Raw genomic sequence first — 22,937 nt, 5'->3', positions numbered from 1 at the left:
TTGCTTTGTCTGAGTGACAAATACTCTGATTTCTGGTGCTAGCAGTTGTTGATATGCCCTACTTGTCAAATTTTTGTAGGTGCCTGTTGACCATAGCAGCCATTGTTGCATGATATTCCTGGAGATGGTTGTATATTTCAGAATATATTTTAGCAAAAGCAGCATTACATGTTTGTGGGGGAAGGGTCTTACTGGTAATCTCACTATTTTGTATTTTTTTTATTTTCATTTTGCTTTTATTTAGAGGATTTGTCTCACTAGGTTTAGTCCCAAACCCATTTTCAGCAGAGGCCAGGGGGGAAAACTCCAACATATTACAAACATTTTTAAACAAACATTCAGTAATATACACAAACAAACATTAAATAATAGGCACTAACAATTACATATATATTTTTGTTAATTAGATTATATTAATACAAAAGTGCAGGCAACTATTACAGTAAAAGAAACTTACAGTATGTATTAGCAAATACTGAACATTGAGCATTTGAAAAGTTACATTAGTAAGTTTAAAACAAAAAACACGCTAAGCGTATATATCATTCACAGGGCAACCACGACTTAAACAGACGTCAATCGAAGTAATACTTAATAACGATAAATGCGTACTGCACGGATATGATAAACAAATAAATAATTTTATTAAGTAGCGAGCACTTTCACCAATATGGCTTCTTCAAGCTTTACAAAACATAAACAGCATAGATGTTCAAATACTGCTACCAGAGCAACAATTGGTTTATGTCAATAATGACATCATCACTAATCCAACAAACAATCAGTATTCACGTCTATATATTAAAGTTTAAATATTAAAACCTCAGCGCTAAAAACATAAAAACTCAAGTTCATAAAATAAACATTTGCATACTAAATGTACTTTATGCCTGATAAACTCAACTAACAAGTTTATACAAAAAATGTAAAAAGCACCTCAACGCTATAAACATATAGGTTCATAGGTTCATAGGTTCATACTAGGCTATCTGCCCTAGGGCATTTATAAGCCTAGCCAGAGTGTGTATGGCTTTCGCCACCCATTTTAAATTAATTTTGCTATGCCCTTTTTCGAGGTTAGTATACTGTGCCTCTGTCTAACAGTGACACAGAAGTGATACCCGGGGTAAACCTACGATCTCCCATCCACTCATCAAGATTCCTCTTGAAGAGAGTCAATGAGGGACTCTGCCTAACCTGGACTGGGATTTTATTCCAGAATGAAGGGAGCCTCTGGGTTATGAATCTGTTCCTCCAGCATATCCTATTTATTTCAGTGCTGAGGTTCAAGTCCCTTGAGCGCATAGCTCGATGGGATTTGGATTTTCTGAGGTGCAGCATGTCCATTAATTCCGGGTTGGACATGGCTTTATACGTCAGACACAGATCGCCTCTGAGCAGGCGGTATGCCACTGAGTAGAGCTGGAGTTTTTTTAACCGGGCAGCATACGGCATCTGTTTGAGCCCCTTGATCCTCTTGGTGAGGTACTTTTGGGGTCTTTCCAGTTGCTGCAGGTGTCTAGTAAGGTACATCCCAAAAGGGGCATTGTACTCAATTATGGGCCTGATGAGGGATGAGTAAAGAGGCACGATGACCTCTCCTGATCTAGATGTGAATCCCTTCATGATTAGGTGGGCTATATAAAATGTTTTTCTAACCACTTTGGCCACGTGGTTGTCAAATCAGAGATTGCTATCAACTTGGGTCCCCAGGTCCCTAATTACTTCTTCTGTACTTAATGGATTACCACCTATGTAGTAATTTGTGGGCACTTTGTTTTTGCCAAAGGGGATGACTATACACTTTTTGGCATTTAGCTTGAGGCCATGGCTCTGGCACCAGTTGTCTGTTTCTATGAGGCCCTTTTGGAGGATGCTTGTGTTGGCTGGAGAGTCTATTATGGCACCCAGTTTGCAGTCATCTGCGAACTTGGTCAGCCACAGTCCTTCCATGTTGGCCTGTACCTCCGAGAAATATATACCGAACAAGAGAGGTCCCAGGACTGAGCCTTGTGGGATGCCACTTGTAACTGGTTTGGAGTCTGACATGGCTCCAGCTATTCTAACCATGTGGGTTCTGTCCTTGAGCCAGTTTGCAACCCATCTAGTGACATAGGGGTTTATATTTAAGCTGGTGAGCTTATCTATAATGCCCGAGTGAGGTATTGTATCGAAGGCTTTTGCAATGTCCAGGTAGGCTGTGTGGACCACCTTCCCCTTGTCAATGGCCTTGGTGACTGTTTCAAAGAAATTGACCAGGTTTAAGAGGCAGGATCTGCCCTTAACAAAGCCGAACTGGGTAGGATCCAGTGTCTGTAGGTCCCCAATATCTTTATTTATAAGGTCCATGATGATCCTTTCCATAGCTTTGCAGACCAAGCTAGTGAGACTTATGGGGCAATAGTTTCCAGGATCCGTTGAGGCACCACCTTTGTGGAGAGGGACCACTGTTGCTGCATGCCACTCTTTGGGTACATATCCTGTAGTAAGGCTGAGATTGAACAGTAGTTTTAGGTTTGGGTTTAGCTCTTCTTGGAGTTCATGTAGGACACAGCCCGGGACACTGTCTGGTCCCATTGATGCTGTGTTTCTTGCTTTGGAGAGGGCAGCTCTTACCTGAGCATCTGAGAAGTCAGGGGGGCAGCACTCTGCTGGGATAGATATTAGCCCTTTTGGTGGGGAGGGGGGGGGAGTTTGCACTGAACCTGTCAGCTAGGATGTTGGCAATGTCTGTGGGTTCGGTGTATTTTTTGTCATTTTGGACTAATTCTGAGCATATCTGGGAATTCCCACCCAGGTTCCTAACATAACTAAAGAAAGCCTTGTGATTATCCTTAGTGTCCTGTGCAATTTTTCTCTCAAAGCTAGCCTTAGATGATTTTATGAGTGCCTGTAGTTTTTTGCTAATACTGATCAGAGATGCCTTCCCTTTTTGGGATTTTGCTCTATCATGTAGTAGCTTCCTCCTTCTATTGTATAGTTTGTTTATGGCTGGGGTCCACCAGACAGGACGTCTGCCTTTGGAGGATTGGGTCTTGGTTTTATTTGGGATTGCATGATCCATGCATTGCTGAAGGTGTTCATAGAATGCGTTTATAAAGGATTTTGTGGTCTGGGCCGTATTATCCACAGGCCCGGGGGCTTTGAAGGATTCCACCTCGGTTTTGAGGAGTGTGAAATTTGCTTTAGAGAAGTTTTTCACTGTGGTTTTCTGGGCAGGGGGTGGGGTCAGGATGTGAATATCCAGTGAGATTAGTTTATGGTCTGATCTTACTAGTGAGGGATACACTTCTGGTCTGGAGCATAGAGTCCCAATGTTGGTGATGATCAGGTCCAGTATGTTTTCCCCTCTTGTGGGAGTGGTAAAAAGTTGTTCCATAGCATTTGAGTTTATAAATTCTAGGAACTTTTGGGCTAGGGTGTTGGAGCTAGAGTAATGCTCCCAGTCTATGTTTGGGTAGTTGAAGTCACCCAATATAATGGTGTTTGGAGAGACCTTCATAATTTCCAGTGTTCTCAGGAAGGCCGAGTGGGGTTCCTGGGTTTGGGAGGGTGGTCTGTAGCAGGCTATAAACTGGAAGGCAGTTTTACCCACTGTTAGTTGCACATGGAATGTCTCTGATGCTTCGTGCTGTGCCACCAACCTGGAGGTGTGGGTATCTTTGACAAATATTGATACTCCCCCTCCTTTTGTGGTTCGGTCCAAGTTTTGGGGCTGAAAAGCATGGTATGAGGTATAACCTCCTAGTGCTGGGGTGCTCTCGAGAGCCTTGAACCAGGTTTCTGTTACTGCATGGATATCGATGTTCTCCATGCTAAGGAGAGTTTCGAGTGCATGCATCTTGAGGTTTAGACTTCTGGCGTTGGGTAGCATTACTCTTAGTTTCTTATCCTTTTGATACCTATGGAGGTGGGTTTGTCTTTTGAGCCTTGCCTAAAAAAGGCACTATGGGGGTAGCAAGAGCCTTTGCCAATATCCAAAAGCCCAGGGGTGATATAAAACTCAAGTCCATGAAACAAGCATTGAGATCTCAACTACACAGGCCACATATATCTAAAAAAAAAATATATATTATCAAAAATTTTTTTAAAGTAAATGCATATTATAAAAATCATAGAAACATATATTAAAACACAAGACAAAGGCACGAAGGACTACAAATGTATATATACGTGTGTCAGGATTTCAACACTTTAAACCTTCTATTCCTGAGAACTACATATTATAAACTCACAAAAATATATAATAAAATACAAAACAATAGCATGAGGGACTACAAATGTATATATTTGTACATCAGGGTTTCAACACTTTAAGCCTTCTATTCCTGAGAACTGACTTCAAATGAACTTTGTCATTCAAGCCTGGTGGCTTGTCTGCTCTACATCTCACTATCCACTTAAGCTCATATTCCTCAATAAAATTATTGAAATCACCTCCCCTCATATTGGCATTAAGCACCTGTAGAACTGCAAACTTAAATGTGTAGTGTAGCCCTGCAGTTAAATTATGTTTAGCCAGGGCATTAACTTCATGTCCAACACGTATATGGTAGACGTGTTCACAAATTCTTTCACGCAGTTTTCTAGTGGTCTTACCTATGTAAAACGCCTGGCATGATACACACCTAGCAAAATATATGACCGATTCCGTTTGACAGTTAGCAACTGCTCTGAGTTGGAAGTCACGATGTATAATACAAGGATGCAAAAACTTGTTAGTTGAGGTTATCAGGCATAAAGTACATTTAGTATGCAAATGTTTATTTTATGAACTTGAGTTTTTATGTTTTTAGCACTGAGGTTTTAATATTTAAACTTTAATATATAGACGTGAATACTGATTGTTTGTTGGATTAGTGATGATGTCATTATTGACGTAAACCAATTGTTGCTCTGGTAGCAGTATTTGAACATCTATGCTGTTTATGTATTGTAAAGCTTGAAGAAGCCATATTGGTGAAAGCATTCGCTACTTAATAAAATTATTTATTTGTTCATCATATCCGTGCAGTGCACATTTATCGTTATTAAGTATTACTTCGGTTGAAGTCTGTTTAAGTCGTGGTTGCCCTGTGAATGATGTATACGCTTAGCGCATTTTTTGTTTTATACATTTTATTGGTCAAAAGAGCATTTACTCTCAGGCTGTGCTTTCTTATTTTGTTTGCTGTTATTTTTTATTATGTTACGCACTTACCGAGAGACATGGCTGATATAGCGAATGATAATGTGGAGCTACCGTATGTTCCACCTGAACAAGTTCATTCTAGTAAGAACACCAGTAGATTTCAGGACTGTATTTCCTGTGAAGAGAATTTACTCATACTGTATGATGCTATGGAAGGTGATACAATGGAAGGTGTGGAGATGGAGTGCCTGGAGGGGTTCACGGAGGAATTGAGTAGATTGGATTTTTTCTTGTTGAAGTTAAAGCAGATGCAATTGCAGCGCCAGCACTTTGAGGTATCTTACAGAGAAGGATTGTTCCTAGGGGGCTGTGCATCAAGAAGATGCCCACTACAGGTAATCTCCACCCGGAGCTTTTATACAAGTGGCAGCAATTGAACTTGGAGCTGAGTTTTAATTATATGCGTTTAATGAATGACTTTTTCAGTCCTGAAGAGGAACTTTTAAGGAAATGTGTAATAGAGCACCAACAGACATTAGCACAGAGATATACAGGGCCTAAGGCTGAATTGGCAGTAGAAAAACTTTTGGACAGTGTACTGTTGTATGAAAAGAAGCTTTTGGAGCAAAAGAAGAATAAGATCCATAGAGACACTAAAGATTTTAAATTAGGCCAGGTGTTCACTTGGCCTAAGGGTAACAATGAGTTTCATACTAATGTATTAACATCTGGAATTTCATCTGCCCCTGTACTATCTGACAGAGGTGTGAATGATAAAGTAGTTAGGAATGATATTGTGCTTGTCTCTAATGGTGATTCTTCAGAAGACAATAACAACACTGATAAACAGATAACAGTTATACATGGCACCCATGGATGTAGTAACGCTTCTATACCTGCCCCTGAGGATGCCCCAGATAGACCTAACTTAACTTTATCAGGGGCTCCCTTAAATGTTAGAGGCACAATGAAACAAATAATGTGAATAAAGAACAAGTAGTTAGGAGGACAACTACTACTAATATTCTTTCAGGGTTTCAACAAATACATAATTACACCCCTTTTCCAATAGAGCCGATTCCACAAGTGAGGAGACAATGCTCCTACAGCAGAGGCAGGCAGAAGAGGAAGAACTCAGGAGGGGACCATGTAGGACCTACCCTCAAAAAGATGTGGAAACGGGTAGGCAATCCCTAGTATTTAACCTTTCTAAGAGGCAGTTAACTAAATATGAAATGGAAGTCCTTGATAAAGGTCTAACTTTTATTCCAACCATGAAAAGTGATGTTGTTGATACTATAGTGGATATTAAACTCTTTGCACGTAATGTGCAGTTGAAACTACAGTTTGGTAATAGTAATAGTTCTGAAACTACAGAGATTTTCAAACCTCCTAGCATTTATGTACCTGTTTTACATCCATATATAGAGACGTTTATGAGGTTGGTTGAGCATGATTTGTATAATATGGATAGTTTGAATAAGAAGAGTAATAATAATAAAAAAAGTAACCTTACTTATCTACAAAGGAAAGCTCTCCATGGTCTGATCAACGATCACACAATCGTAATTAGACCAGCAGATAAAGGTGGTCCTATAGTCATTATGAATAGTAACGACTATAGGAATAACATGTTGAATATGTTACAGGAAGACCATTACTATACAGGAATTACCATGGAAGAAGTAACTGTTAAGGTTTTTAAGATATATGACTTGTTGGATGACCTTCGGAAGAGTAGTAACATCTCCAATAGTTTGCTTAAGTTTTTGAAGGTTAATAATCCTCTAGTACCTATAATACAAGGGTTGCCTAAAGTCCACAAATGTTTAAGAGCACCTCCGTTATGCCCTATTGCGGCTGGAAGAGGGTGGGTGAATGAACCCTTCTCTTTGTATTTGGAGCATTTTTTGAGACCTGTAGTTGACATGAATTCTTCTATCAACTTAGTGTTTAAATAATTCTATCTCATATGATCTACTGTACATAACTCTTACTATTCTGTTTTTGAGCTGTCTTAAGCTGTATTCTGCTCTCTGTACTGTTTCTCAAGTGTTTTTATCTATTGTATATAACTCTTACTGTATTATATCTGTTCTAGCTCTCTTAAACTTTACTCTGTTTTACTTTAACGTTTCTCTAGCATTTTTATCTCAAGAATGTATTAACTACCTGTTTTTTATTTTTGATTTTTAATCCTTTTTTTTCACCATGTAACAATATTTTATACTTTGTATATCTGTGTGGAGCTTTTCTCCCCGGGCATCTACTGAAAATAGAAATATATCCAGCAAGACTAGCCCGGTCAACAAATGTAAAATAAAATGAAAAAATAAAATAAATCTTAAAGGATAGCAAACAATTTTTGATTGATTTGTACAGTTTTATGGAGACAGTAAGCATTGATGATGAATACATCTTGGTTAGACTTGATGTTAGGAATCTTTTTACCATGATTCCGAATGACCTAGGGGTTGAGAAGATACAGGCTTATTTATCCATGTTTACCTCTTTACAGACTGAGGTAATTGATTTGCTAATGCTATTTCTGGAAACAGTTTTGTTTAACAACGTTTTTATGTTCGATAGCAATGTTTTTATTCAGAATGATGGTGTTGCCATGGGTACAGCATGTGCAAACAGTTATGCGAACATCTTTATGGCAAGTTGGGAAGATGAGTTTTTGTTTCCCCTGGGTAGTTTTAAGGAAAATGTGAGATTTTATAAACGCTTTGTAGATGATTTGTTTTTTATCTGGGAAGGAGATGATGGCAGTCTGTTGGAGTTTGTTGACTCCATTAACACTTTAACTGACTACCTACAGTTTACATCTACCTTTTCCAGGGAGAGTATATCTTTTTTGGATGTTCGCATTGAAAGGTTGAGCAGTGGCCTTTTGAACACTGGTGTCCATAGGAAGGCATGTTATAGGAACACCTTATTATATAGGACCAGTATGCACCCTTATTATGTATTCAATAACGTTATGAAAGGTCAAGCTATTAGAGCATCACGACTTAACCCACGAGATGAGGGCTATGAAAGGGAGCTCAATGACCATAGGAGTAGGTTGATAGAGAGGAAATATGGTCAGCTAGAAGTTGATAAGGTACTTATAGAAACTAAGTCTCTTAGAACTACCAGGGGAACCCCTTACTTTTCAGGTTCTAATAATCTGACTCTCGATAATAACCCAAATATTACTACATTGGATGAACAAGTAGGCTGTCTTAAGGTACCCATGTTTTACACTCTAGATACATCATATATTAAAAAGCTGATACATCGACATTGGGGCACACTCCTCTTGGATGATGACATAAAGAATATAGTAGGAGAGTGCCCTAAGTTTTTCTTTAAGAATAGAAGAAATATTAAACAATTGTTATGCCATAGGCCTCTTGTATTGAATAAAACTAGCAGTGGGATTGAAAGCTTATCTATAGGTACGACTCCATGTGGAAGATGTAAACAGTGTGAGTTTATTGATGCTAGGACAAATTTTTTGCATCCTTGTATACATCGTGACTTCCAACTCAGAGCAGTTGCTAACTGTCAAACGGAGTTGGTGATATATCATGCTAGGTGTGTATCATGCCAGGCATTTTACATAGGTAAGACCACTAGAAAACTGCGTGAAAGAATTCGTGAACACGTCTACCATATACGTGTTGGACATGAAGTTAATGCCCTGGCTAAACATAATTTAACTGCAGGGCTAAACCACACATTTAAGTTCGCAGTTCTACAGGTGCTTAATGCCAATATGAGGGGGGGTGATTTCAATAATTTTATTGAGGAATGTGAGCTTAAGTGGATAGTGAGATGTAGAGCAGACATGCCACCAGGCTTGAATGACAAAATTCATTTGAAGCCAGTTCTCAGGAATAGAAGGCTTAAAGTGTTGAAACCCTGATGTACGAATATATATATTTGTAGTCCCTCATGCTATTGTTTTGTATTTTATTATATATTTTTGTGAGTTTATAATATGTAGTTCTCAGGAATAGAAGGTTTAAAGTGTTGAAATCCTGACACACGTATATATACATTTGTAGTTCTTTGTGCCTTTGTCTTGTGTTTTACTATATGTTTGTATGATTTTTATAATATGCATTTACTTTAAAAAATTTTGATAATATATATATATATATATATATATATATATATATATATATTAGATATATGTAGCCTGTGTAGTTGAGATCTCAACGCTTGTTTCATGGACTTGAGTTTTATATGTTTATAGCGTTGAGGTGCTTTTTACATTTTTTTGTATAAACTTGTTAGTTGAGTTTATCAGGCATAAAGTACATTTAGTATGCAAATGTTTATTTTATGAACTTGAGTTTTTATGTTTTTAGCGCTGAGGTTTTTGAATACTGATTGTTTGTTGGATTAGTGATGATGTCATTATTGACGTAAACCAATTGTTGCTCTGGTAGCAGTATTTGAACATCTATGCTGTTTATGTTTTGTAAAGCTTGAAGAAGCCATATTGGTGAAAGCGCTCGCTACTTAATAAAATTATTTATTTGTTCATCATATCCGTGCAGTACGAATTTATCATTATTAAGTATTGGTCACAGGAGCATTTACTCTCGGGCTGTACTTTTTTATTTTGTTTGACATTAGTAAGTTTGCTAGATAGATAATAGATCACATGACTAATACTTAGAAATTTACAGACATAAAAATGAGGGAAGGTAGGGCAGAAAAAGCCAAAATGGTAGTTAAGAGGTGAGGTGTAAAGCAGGTCAGAGACACTTTATATATATATATATATATATATATATATATATATATATATATATATATATCTATATATATATATATATATATATATATATATATATATATATAAATATATATACATTTATATATATATATATATATATATATATATGGGTCTACTGTATATAATTGAGAACTCACTTTTTCGAAAATAAACAGCAGACCCATGGTTACGCGAAAGTGCACTACTGCGAGCATTGGTTCAATGATCTGATAAAGAACAGAGAAACATTGTTTTTGCAGGGGTGCAAGCCACCCTGCACCCCCCATGTGGGGGACTGTGCCCCCAAATCCCCCCTACTTAAATATACCAACTCCAAGATCGCAGTACAGTGTAAACACATAAATTCCCTTTCCCCACTGTAGTGTGCTTTGGCAGCTGTGTTCCTTAATGGTTCGTTGAACTGTACTTCGCGGAAGTGCACTTTTGCTTAAGTGCACTTTCCCGTAACTGAGGATCCACTGTTCATTTTCGAACAAGTGGATTTTTGGTCTAATACAGTAGTCCCATATATATATATATATATATATATATATATATATATATATATATATATATATATATATATATATATATATATATATATATATATATATATATATATATATATATATATATATATATATATATATAGGTGTGTGTGTGTGTGTGTCTATCATAAGATTTATATTAGATGTATAGAGGTAAAGGGTGAACAGTGTTACAAAATAATGTATAAAGCTGGGGGATGCTAGTAAAACTCCATGTATTGGTGAAGACTGGTTGTGAGGCATAGGATTCTGAATGAAGAGAAACAGATAGATGATATGGCAAGTTGAATATAACAGTAACATTTTCCTGGTGATTTATGAACTATGAATTGAGGCAGCTTACCAAAACCTGAAGACAACTTCTTTAACAAAATTATAACTCTGTTCCGTTGATGATTCAAGTGACTGTATTTTAGTTGGGCAGATCATTCCCCAGTTTGTCTGTTTCACAGTTTATCCAAACAAACAACCTGGATGCTTTGTGGACGCATGGCCTACATCAAACCATGATTAAACACCTTTTGAATATTCCTTGTACTGAAGTAGAAAATCCATACAAATTAGAAACTTTCAGCTATCATCTATCCCAGTTAGACCAATTAGGTCCTGCATAGCCTGCATAACTGCATGCATCAATGATGCCAGATCCTTTTCACCATGTGGACTGTTGAGCAGCTCTTTAAATTTCTATTTAAAAACTTTGAAAAGTTATTTTAAATAAAAATATAAATGGGATGCAGTGTCTACCATACACACACACACACACACACACACACACACACACACACACACACACATACATTTTTTACTTAGCCCTAGCAATATGACTGTTTTGTATAACAACTGCAGTAAAACATCTTAAAATAAATCATATCACCTTTAAATGTTTTAATTTTAGCATAAAATCTCAAACATATGTTGCTTTTTGTGTTTTGTTTCAGTAGTCACTTAACAGGTAACTTAAACCTTCCACAGCATAACTGTTCAAAACACCTGTATGTTTTACCAGAAACACAATTTTTTATTAATTTTAATATAGCTTTATAAGTTACTTCAACTAACAAATTTTAATCTTGCTGATTTGCTCTGCTAAAGATCTTTTCACTTACTTATTGAGCAGATGTAAAATAAACTTTGCAGTACTCAATGCATGACCAATACCTACTGAAATAACCTGAAAAACACTGCACATTTTATTTACACATATTCAGAAAATATATATCTGTTGTTGATTTTAGATTAAAACAATTAAATACTGACAGTCCACAAGATGGTTCTATAAGGGCATCCTGACAATAATGACTACACAGGCTTGACTAAAAAATTTAAGATATAATTTAGAAATAATGCTTGACCTACTTACACCCCAGTCATACTCAAATGGCTTCATCATTACGTTTGACTTCCACACATTGGTTAAAATATGTATTGTCTTAGGTTAAACATTGACGTTCACTCTGTCTTTCTGTCTGTGTGTCTGTGTATTTAGATCTTACACTTCCTTCCTGTAGGCTGTTTGAGTCATTTGGTTGTATGAAATTCCACAGAATTGTTCTCTGAGAGCAGACCTGTCTTTATATTGACATACTATTGTAGCAGGAGGGAGAAGTCCGTATTACACCAAATTTCTGCCTCGTGAGTTTTACCCTTATGATATCATGTATAACTGTTTCTCCTGCAGTCAGTAGATTTACTTCCAACCCTTCATAACTGCCCATTGTATGTATTTCTTTTTCCTGTCTTGTATGTGAAGCTTGGACAATTATCAAGTGCCTTGTCCTTCTTCTCGATGTTGCTGCTAGTTCTTCTGCCTTACAAGTAATGGTCCAAACCCAGATGAATAACTTAGTTTAATACTTGAGCACTTGGTTGAGGGACTCTGCCATCAATGGAACTTGTTTTTAAGTTAATTTTAGATACTGTTTTATGATTTCCAGAAACCTTTGGCCTTTGTCTTCCAAATTTGTCAGATAAGTTTATAACCTGAAACTGAAAAATGTTTGTTACACCGGACCACTGCAGAAAATACAAAGTAATTTTCTATATTCTTCTTTTAGAATTCAGGAATAAAGGTTATGACAAATTATGACATTAAAAAGCCAATACTCTGTCCTACAAGACACCCATCTGAAGAGATGTCTTCTGGTAAGTTAATTGTAGACAAAAAGATAATGTGCATGAATGTGTCATGAAAAGCTGAGTTTACATACATTAATGATAAGAAACTGAGGTTCATTGATTTATTTGCTGTACTCATAGATATGTGTGATGTCTACAAGCAATTTTGATGTTTGATGATTCATTTAATTGAAGTTTAGTTATGCTGTCTCAGAATATTCTATTTTTCCTCAAGTCTAAAATAATCTATTTAAATGCCTTCTGAAAAATTCTTAGGTACACATTTCTTCAAATTTGGGTAGTTTATCATTTTGACTATTTGTTTTTTATTTTATTTTGAATTTGGTAACTGGGGTAGAAGACTGATTCTGCTGGGCCCATTTCAGTCTCAGCCCTGGGAAAATGCAATAGATACATTACATTACATACAGAGTGAATGTAAAAATGCAATATAAACATATTTTGCATACAAAGTGAATATCATACTCAGCTTCAGGGTATACAGGCAATATGCTAGTTACTCTTGCTGGCCATTTTAAGCCCAGAAATTTTCCTTTCTTATGCTTGAAAATAAACTGTCCTATTTGCTTATAGATTGGCCTTATCCATCCCATGGTTGATAATTATACATTTCCGCTAATGATAATAACCGGGATCATACCATAGATAATTTGGGGGGATCCATGCATGGGATAAAGCATTTTGGAGGCACTTCTGTCTATTATTAGTACAAGGAGAAATCCTGGGGTAAATATTCTGTGTCCCATCCATAGATCTATGTTGTGCTTGTATACAGACAGGAATGAACTTTGTTTTATATGGATGGGAAGTCTGTTCCACAGCAGCTGTATCCTCTGTGAGATATACTGTCCCTTCAAACTATTTTGCTGATGTTGCAGAAGAGGTTTAGATCTCTACACTGAGTATTTATGATGCCTTTTGACTTGCCGATGTGCAGTAAATCCATCAATAATGGGTCAAAGGATACCTTGTATGCCAGATATATGTCACCACTTAAGAGTCTATAGGATGCAGAGTATAGTGACAGGGCTTTGAGTCAGCCCATGTAGAACATATTGTTTAGGCCTTGTATCTTTTTGGTAAGGTATCTCTGTGGGTGTTCTACTTGTTGCACGTGTCTAGACAGATACATGCCAAAGTGGGCATTATATTCAACGACTGGCCTAATGAGGGTGGAGTAAAGGGGGACAATAACATCCCACTTTCTAAATACTCCCATTTATTCATAAGTTTTGCAATATAGAAAAACTTTCTTATAACAATGGATGCATGCTGGTCAAAAAATTAGGTCAATGTCCACTTAAGTTCCTAAATCTTAAACAACTAGGGTATTGTTAATGTGGTAGTTCCCTGCCACAGATGACTTCCAAAAGGATGCAATAATGCACTTTTTCACATTTAGTTTTGTCACTCGTCTTGTACATCTGAATAAGATGATGAGGCTTGGGTGTTCATTTAAGTAGTTTATTACATACGAACACATCAGGATGGATAGCAGGAACCTTAAACTTAAACAAACTAACTGACTGACTAACTACTGCTTTCACTCTGGGTCCTCACTCAAAATGGCACTCTTGCTTGCACGTGTTCAGTAGTTATATGCATGTGCCACTGACTGGAATACTTCTTAAATGTATATTGCACACTCTGATCTACATCCTCCCTCTTTACTGAGCTGTATTATGTAGGCAATGACATTTGAATAGGCATGCAGTTATACAGACAATAATAAACAAAATAACAGTCATGTCCAGGTTGCCGTGTATTTGGAAATAGGTCCGGAAATGCAACCTGATCCCATAATGTAATAGTTATGACTGGGTTTAGCAACAGGGACAGTCACTGGGGAATATTCTGCTTCAGGACTTTCGGGGATATTCTCAGGAACAAGGATTACTGATGGAATATCCTTTAGAACAAGAACACTGGACAAGTTACTCTGAGAATTAGAGTCTTTATTGCAGGCAAGATGCTGTAACACTGGCTCCGTCACCGGTAATAAATGTTTCTAATTCCACCTAAATTTCATTCCTTGTGATTCCATGATGTATGATCTTGGCTCTTGTCACAAACTTTTCACAAATTTGATGCAATCAAAACCTTTTGATGTCTGCATTGTCACTGTCTCCCCTTCTTTTAATGAATGGAGCAGTTTCCTGGTCTTATCATAGTAGGACTTCTGGGACAAACACTTTTTTCAACAGTTGGCCTTTCACTGCTTTGTTGTTTTTAGCACGTGGAGCCAATCAGTTGCTGCTGATTGGTAATGTGGTTCTGATTTGTTTCAACATAAGTCTCTGAGCAGGTAAACCAAAATGATCATCGCGAGGAATGTTTCTAAGATTTAGCAAGTTTAAGAAAACATCAGTATTGTCAAGTCTGGATTTCTCTAACAGCTGTTTTGCACTTTGAACTGTATGTTCAGCTAAGCCGTTTGACTGTGGGTACTCAGGACTACTCGTAATATAAACAAAAATCCACATTTCAACAAATTGTCTGAACTGCTCACTTGTAAGCTGTGCACTATTGTCAGAAATGACTCTGTGTGGACTACCATGGACAGAAAAATGTCTCTTCAACTTAGTAATGACAGTATTGGATGTTTGGTTAGAAAGTAGGTCAATCTTAAACCAATTTGAATAAGAGTCGACTAATACCAATGTTGACCATTTCACTCAAAGATATCTGTGGCTACTGTCAACCAAGGTAGATCAGGAATTTGGCTTCACTGAAGTGCTTTTTTTCTTGATATGGCTTTGTACTATTACATAAAGAACAAGATGAAAGTATTTTCTCAATATCTTTTGACATAGAAGGCCAAAATACTAGTCCTCTCACCCTTTTTTTGGCAGAATCAGTTCCTGTGTGGCTGCAATATAAGATCTTAATGTACTCTTGTTGCAAGGATTTTGGAACAATCACTTTTGAACCTTTCATGATGATACCATTGTCTGACAAAATCTTATCTGTGTATGGAAAATACTGCTGCACATCTACTGGTAAACGAGATTGCTTTGAAGGCCATGCCTTGATAAAATGGTCGAGCTTCTGAAGAATTGGATCTGAAGCTGTGTGAGTTCTAAGCTCGTCAAGACATGTGGAAGAAAATTTCTCACTTCCATGACTTCAAAATAAGGTTGCTCATTGTCATTCTGTTCTGTGGTTTTCCTGGATGATCGGGACAAGTTATCAGCAAGATAAAGACATTTGTCTTTCATGTAAACAAGATTGAAATTGTACTTTTGCAATTTGAACATCATATGTTGCAATCTCACAAGAGCTGTGTGCATAGACTTTTTCAATAGTGACTAGAGGTTGGTAGTCAGTTTCTGTCTGGATATGTCAGCCATAAATATAATCATGGAACTTTGAACATGCGAACACAATTGCCAAGAGTTTCTTCTCAATCTGGGCATAATGCATCTCGGACTGGGTTAAAGTTTTCAGTGTATAGGCTACTGGTCTACCCTCTTGAAGAATGACTGCACCAAGACCAAACTTAGAAGTATTACAGGAAAGAGTTACTGGTTTGTGAACATCAAAGTAGCATAGAGTGGGTGGACTGACAATTTTCTGTTTCAGAACATTAAATACTCTTTGGTGTTGATATGACCAGAGCCAGGTTACATCATTGTGTGCCAGTTCTCAGAGCAGTGCTGAAAGTTGGCTCACATCTGAAATGAACCTGCCTAGATAGTTGAACATACTAAGAAAACATTGTAGGACTTGTACATTGTCTGGAGCTGTCATCTCACAAATTGCTGTTTGCTTGGAAGGATCTTGTTGTAAGCCTGAACTGGTAAACAAATGATCCACACAAGTCTCTTCTCATTGTCTGGAGCTGTCATCTCACAAATTGCTGTTTGCTTGGAAGGATCTTGTTGTAAGCCTGAACTGGTAAACAAATGATCCACACAAGTCTCTTCTCATAGCCTGAATTTACACTTGTGAGGATTCAGCTTAAGATTCACTTCACATGCTCTTTCCAGAACTTTCTTGAGGTTTCTATCATGTTCAACTTCACCATTTCCTCCTACTAGAACATAATCTACTATAATAGCATATGGATAGCCAGAAAAAAAAAATTGTTCCATTGCACACTGAAGACTTCACTGGCAGAATTTATTCCAAATGTCATTCTCAGAAATCTGTACCTCCCGAATGGCATATCAAATGTGGTTAGCAATGACGATTTTCGATCAAGCAAAATTTGCCAAAATGAACTTTTTGCATCTAACACAAAAAAAAAAAAAAAAAAACATGATGGCAGCAACCTCCTTGGCTGTGCATATAGGATGATGAGGTCTTTTTAATGCTTTGTTCAAAGCTCTTTGATAAATGGATATTCTGATGTCATCTGAGCTTTTCTTATGAGCTACTACCATGAAAGATACCCATTCAGTTGGATTCTTCTACTGGACAAATTACTCCTAACTGCACCATTTTGTCTAGCTTGGCCTTGACTGTGTTCTGCATAGCTACTGTAACTTTCTGTGCTAGTCTGATAACTTGGCTGACCTCTGGGTGTAACTTCGTCGAGTGCACAACTGGGAGTTTCCCTAATTTGTCTGAAAAAGTATCAGCATAATCAGAAAAATGGTTTGGGTAAAATTTGAGCTGTTATTATTCAAGCTTATATGGTGGACTTCTTTGTTAAATGAAAACAGTCCCATTTTCAAACTATCCTTGGGGCCTAATAATGACTGTACGTGTCTCTTGACTACATAAAATTGCAAGTCATAGCTGTTCCCAGCAGAGTAACATGAAAGTACTACTAAGCCTTCAGTTGAATTTCTTCACCACCATAAGCTGCAAGCTTCACACACTTTGTTAAGTCAAGTTGTTCTGAAGCTTTTACTCTAGCAAACATTTCTGCTGACATAACATTGCACTTTGAACTAATATCTACTTTGAGCTCTATACCAATCTGCTTCCCTGGTATGGATTCGAAAAACTGACACTCGTAGAACAGTAAAAAGACCTCCTTTATTGAATGTTTAGCGCTTTCATCTAAAAACACTTAGACTTCCTCAGAACAAAGTCCAACATACTTACAAGGTTAATATATATACTACATCATCAATCAAATGAATTAATTAACCAATTATTATATACTTAAAGTGCCAGTGTGCCAAAATTAAAAAAAACCTTAAAATTCATTTAAAATGCATTTAAAATGCAAAAAAATAATGTATCAATTGCCTTGAAATCAAATAACATAGTACAAGAATATCTCTCTTCCAGTAATACATCTGTTCGGTGGATATTATAAACCTCATAACCAGCCATTGTATTACACCAAATTAACCAAAATGGGCTTAATTGATATATGGTCATTCCAGCCTGGTTTGAATGACCATATATCAATTAAGCCCATTTTGGTTAATTTTGGTTAATTTGGTGTAATACAATGGTTGGTTATGAGGTTTATAATATCCACCAAACAGATGTATTACTGGAAGAGAGATATTCTTGTACTATGTTATTTGATTTCAAGGCAATTGATACATTGTTTTTTTTGCATTTTAAATGCATTTTAAATGAATTTTAAGTTTTTTTTAATTTTGGCACACTGGCACTTTAAGTATATAATAATTGGTTAATTAATTCATTTGATTGATGATGTGGTATATATATTAACCTTGTAAGTATGTTGGACTTTGTTCTGAGGAAGTCTAAGTGTTTTTAGATGAAAGCGCTAAACATTCAATAAAGGAGGTCTTTTTACTGTTCTACGAGTGTCAGTTTTTCGAATCCATACCAGGGAAGCAGATTGGTATATTGGTTCATTGTGTTGACTGTTTCCAGCTCTTTTCAGTTTCTACTTTGAGCTCTGCAGGACTCCCATTAATCTGATCAGTACAAAATATGTCATTCTTTGCCCACAGATTTACTGCATTGACTGTTTCACCAAGCACAGACACACACCATTAACATAAAAAGTAGGGTTGCAGCTTTCTAATTGATTAACTTGCCTTTCTGAATGCTCTTTTTTAATAAAAGAATGAGGCTTGTTTGATTTACGAAACCTTTTGAAATGATTCCACTTATTACAAGAATAGCACTGCTGACCAAAAGCTAAGCACTTTTCTTGTTTGGGTTCATGATTTCCACCACAATTAAGACAGTTGGCAATAAAATTTGGTACTGTAGCTAACTTCCTTGGTCTATAATTGGTATTAAAGTTGGAGGTAGCCATGAGCCCTTTTACTGAGTGTACCCTGGGTTTTACTGAAGCTGTCACACCCTTTGGCCTGTATCTTTTAACCTCGTGCTGCATACTATCTACATTAGCTTTGGAAAGTATTGGAAAGCTTGCTTTCTCATTTGTATGGATACTTGTGTGCCCTTCTGTAAGCTTGTATATCTGAAAAATCTCAATGGCCTTTTTTAACATTAAATCACTGTCTCAAAGCAGAATCTTTCTCACTGCATCATTATTAATACCACATACAAGCCTATCTTTTATCAACTCATCATTCAGATCACCAAACCTGTACATTTTAGCTTTATTTCTCAAGTTGATTATGTATGCTGCAAAAGTTTCAGCAGGCTTTTGATTTCTTGTGTAATATATGTGCCTTTCCATTGTAACATTTGTTTGGGGGTTACACATTTCTCTAAATTTATGTTTTAAGCATTCAGGGCCTTCCCACATTCCAGCTAGTACCACAATATGGTGGTTTTCCCCCTCCCCTGCAAACACAGCAGGTGCATACACAAATGAATGCTCTCTTTCCATGGCTTCTGAACCAGCTAAATTAAGTAGAATAAATGTCTTTATACATGTGTCTTTGTCTGAAAAGCAGCCTGTATGAAAATATCATATTCCTGCTCAAACACTCTCCAATTTTCTGCAATATTGTTATCAGACACAAGTGGTGCAGGGTCTGTGAAATCTTTCTGCCAGGCCAGCAAAGTATAGTAAAACACAATGCAATCTTGGCCCTTGTAATTAAGTACAAACATGAACAGACACCAAGTACTTGTAATAATATTCAAATGTACAATAATCTCTTTGAAAGACTGTACTTTGTGAAATATTCTTTGAAATGATTGTACTTTGCGAAATAACTGCACTGTAATACTGCACACACTTGCCAACACTTTGCACACTTTGGAAATTTCGAATAGCTTTAGTTAATGTGAAAAAGTAGTACATAGCAAAAAAACATGGTTGTTTTCCCCTTTTTTATATATTTTATGTGATTCTGTTAGTGTTTCAAACATTTTTGTAATTATTTTGAATAGTTTTACCAATATGTCACAGTTTTGGACATTTTTGTTTAATTAGAAATTTGTTTAAGTGAGTTTTAGTATCTGGAAGATATTTTTTGACATGTTTGTGAGTTGTTTGAGCAGTAGGGATGATCCACTTCTGTATATTCCTCCATTTCTAATCACTTGCCTCATGGTTTTGACTATGGGTCCCATTCTGACACCATGCCACTCATCTTCTACATCTGAATAGGATGATGAGGCGTGGGTGTTCATTTAAGTACTTTATTACATAGAAATGCATCAGGATGGATAGCAGGAACATTAAACTTAAATGAATGAACTAACTGACTACTACATACATGCATGCTTTTACTCTGGCTGCTCACTCAAAATGGCACTCTTGCTTGTACATGCTCATTACTTGTATGCACATGCCGACTGACTGGAGTGCTTCTTAAAGGTATATCACACACTCTGAGCTACAGTTTCAGTACATGATTTTGGCACCAGTTGTTGATTTGGGGCAGACCTTCCTGCAGGATGGCTAAGTCATTCAGGGATTCAAGGACTGCTCCTAGCTTGCAGTAATCTGCAAACATAATCAGTCAAAACCCTTTGGTATTGGCCTTTACTTTAGAAAAGCAGATGCCAGACAGGAAGGCTCCCAGCACAGAACCCTAGGGGACTTCACTGGTGTCTAATCTATTTGTGGAGGTAGCATCCCCAATTTTGATTTCCTGCACCCTATCTGTGTTCTAGTTGGCAATCCAGTGGGTGGCATAGGGGTTTATTCTCAGTTTATGTAAGATTTCTACTATGTCGTGGGGAATTGTGTCAAACATTTTAAGTGGATTGAGGTATGCAGTGTGTATCATTTTGCCTTCATCCATTGCCTTAGTGACCTTTTCAAACAATCCACTAGGCTGAGTAAGCATGACGTGCCCTTGATGAATCCAGACTGGATGGGTCAAGTGTTTGGAGGTTCCCCATGTCCTGACTGATTAATTCCACGATAAGTCTTTCAGTAGTAAGTCTTTCCATGTCTTTCATATGAGCCTGGTCAGACTTATGGGTCTGTAATTGCCAGGGTCTATGGAGGGAATGACTGTAGCTGTTCATTCACTTCATACAAAACCTGTATGGAGGCTGAGATTGAATAGTGTTGTTAGGGGTGTATCTAAATTATGCTTCATGCTATTTAAGATGCATCCAGGGATATTTTCAGGATCCAGCAATGTAGTATTTTTAGCTTTTGGTAACACTTGGGAGTTGGGCTTGTGTGATAGCTGGAGGTGAGCCAGTTTCAGGTATATATGAGGGGGGGTTCTACTTTCTCTTACCAAAATTATGTTTAATTGTTAAAGAGACCAGTTTTCCAAATCTACAGTATTTTGAACTCTGAGTTGTTGAAGTTCATTTCAGTGAAATACTAAACATGAAGATGGTAGTGTGAGTAGTACAAGTATACAGTGTTTATGTACCTTCTTGTGTACAGTACCAGTTCTGTGAAATACTAAACATGAAGATGGTAGTGTGAGTAGTACAAGTATACAGTGTTTATGTACCTTCTTGTGTACAGTACCAGTTCTGTGAAATACTAAACATGAAGATGGTAGTGTGAGTAGTACAAGTATACAGTGTTTATGTACCTTCTTGTGTACAGTACCAGTTCTGTGGCAAGGTGTCTATGATGGTAATGTTAACAATTTAGAGCATGCAGAATATTAGTTTCACAGCATTGTACCATTTAAATGGAGATTGTATTACAGTTAATATTGCAAAATCCACCCTTGTTGTTACTGTAGTGCAATCTCGGAGTTGGTATATATAATTTGGAGTGGTGTGGGGGATTCAGGGGGCTTCACCCCCTGCAAAAATGTTAGAAAATGTGCATTGTTTGTGTTTATTTTTTCCATAGGTGTATTTTTGGTGTTTTGTGGTTCAGGAAAGTCAGTGCTCGGAATACTGTAGATTGGAAAACTGGTCTTGGTTACTTGAAGTTCGGTTAAACGTAATTTTGGTAAGATAAAGTTGACCCAAATGAGGGACATATGAAGGGGAGAGTGAGGTAAAGTTAGAGCTAAGATTTTAGTCCAGTAGGTTCAGTATGTCTTCAGCCTAAGTTTAATTAACATCACTCACAATCAGCTCAGAGCACTGCTGCATTGTGCTTTTAAGATTACAAACATAACTAAAAATACCTTGTCATTGTCCTTGGTTTGAGTAGATATTTTAGCCTCAAACTTGGCTTTCATGGATTTTATTAAGCTCCTGAGTTGTTTATTCCAGTGAAAAGGGCTGTAACATTCTCAGAATTACGCTTCTTACTTTTTAATCAAAATTCTTTTTTTTTATTACAAAGCTTGCACAAATTATTATAAGTTCCATTTTGTTACTCTACAGCTTTATGTCTTTAACTCAATTCGTGATCTCAGTTTAAAATTACAAAATGTTATAAATGGACATTTGGTTTTCTTTGCTTCAAAAGATATTTCATAACTGTAGATCAAGGATGTGTGCAAGTGTATAAATACTGAGTACGTGTAAGCCTGACTGCCATTTTGTAGTTAGCTGTTGAGATGTAAACATGTATGTATGTATGTATGTATGTATGTATGTATGTAAGTTTTTATTTATTTATTTATTTAACATTTGTTTGGATAGCCACGGTGGTGCAGTGGATAGCATTGCCACCTCACAGCAAGAGGTTCTCTGGTTCAATTCTCAGCTGTGGTGCCTTCTGTGTGGTCTGCATGTCCTCCCTGTGGTCATGTGGGTTTCCTCTGGGTGCTCCAGTTTCCTCCCACATCCCAAAGACATGCAGTAGGTGGATTTGGCACTTTAAATTGGCCCTAGGCATGAGTGTGTGTGTGTGTGTGTGTGTGTGTGTGTGTGTGTGTGTGTGTGTGTGTGTGTGTGTGTGTGTGTGTGTGTGTGTCTTCTGTGGAAGGTAGGGTGCCGGGCTGGCAACTCGACACAGTAAAACTCCACTGCCAATCAAGAGCAGACAGATGATCTGCTGTGGTGACCCCTAACTGGGAAAAGCCAGAAGAAGAAGAATTTATTTAACATTTGTTTACCAGGATAGTCTGACTGGAAAACAGGTATCCGTTTTTAGTGT

The 22,937-nt window shown here is 37.1% G+C and overlaps 1 protein-coding gene across 1 annotated transcript in view; it reads left to right on the top strand.

Moving 5' to 3' along the window:
- LOC122794819 (alpha-2-macroglobulin-like protein 1) overlaps positions 1-22,937 on the top strand; it is a 989,874-nt gene that overhangs the window by 659,922 nt on the left and 307,015 nt on the right. Inside the window, exon 17 of the mRNA XM_044063423.1 lies at positions 12,514-12,601. Coding sequence (XP_043919358.1) covers positions 12,514-12,601 — 88 coding nt within the window. The remainder of the gene's footprint in view (positions 1-12,513; positions 12,602-22,937) is intronic.

Source organism: Protopterus annectens, chromosome 2.part1 (assembly GCF_019279795.1).
Source record: "Protopterus annectens isolate FY-2018-M chromosome 2.part1, PAN1.0, whole genome shotgun sequence".
Lineage (NCBI taxonomy): Eukaryota > Metazoa > Chordata > Ceratodontiformes > Protopteridae > Protopterus > Protopterus annectens.
The sequence above is the reverse complement of the archived record's forward strand: the minus strand, read 5'-3'. Positions and strand labels throughout refer to the sequence as shown.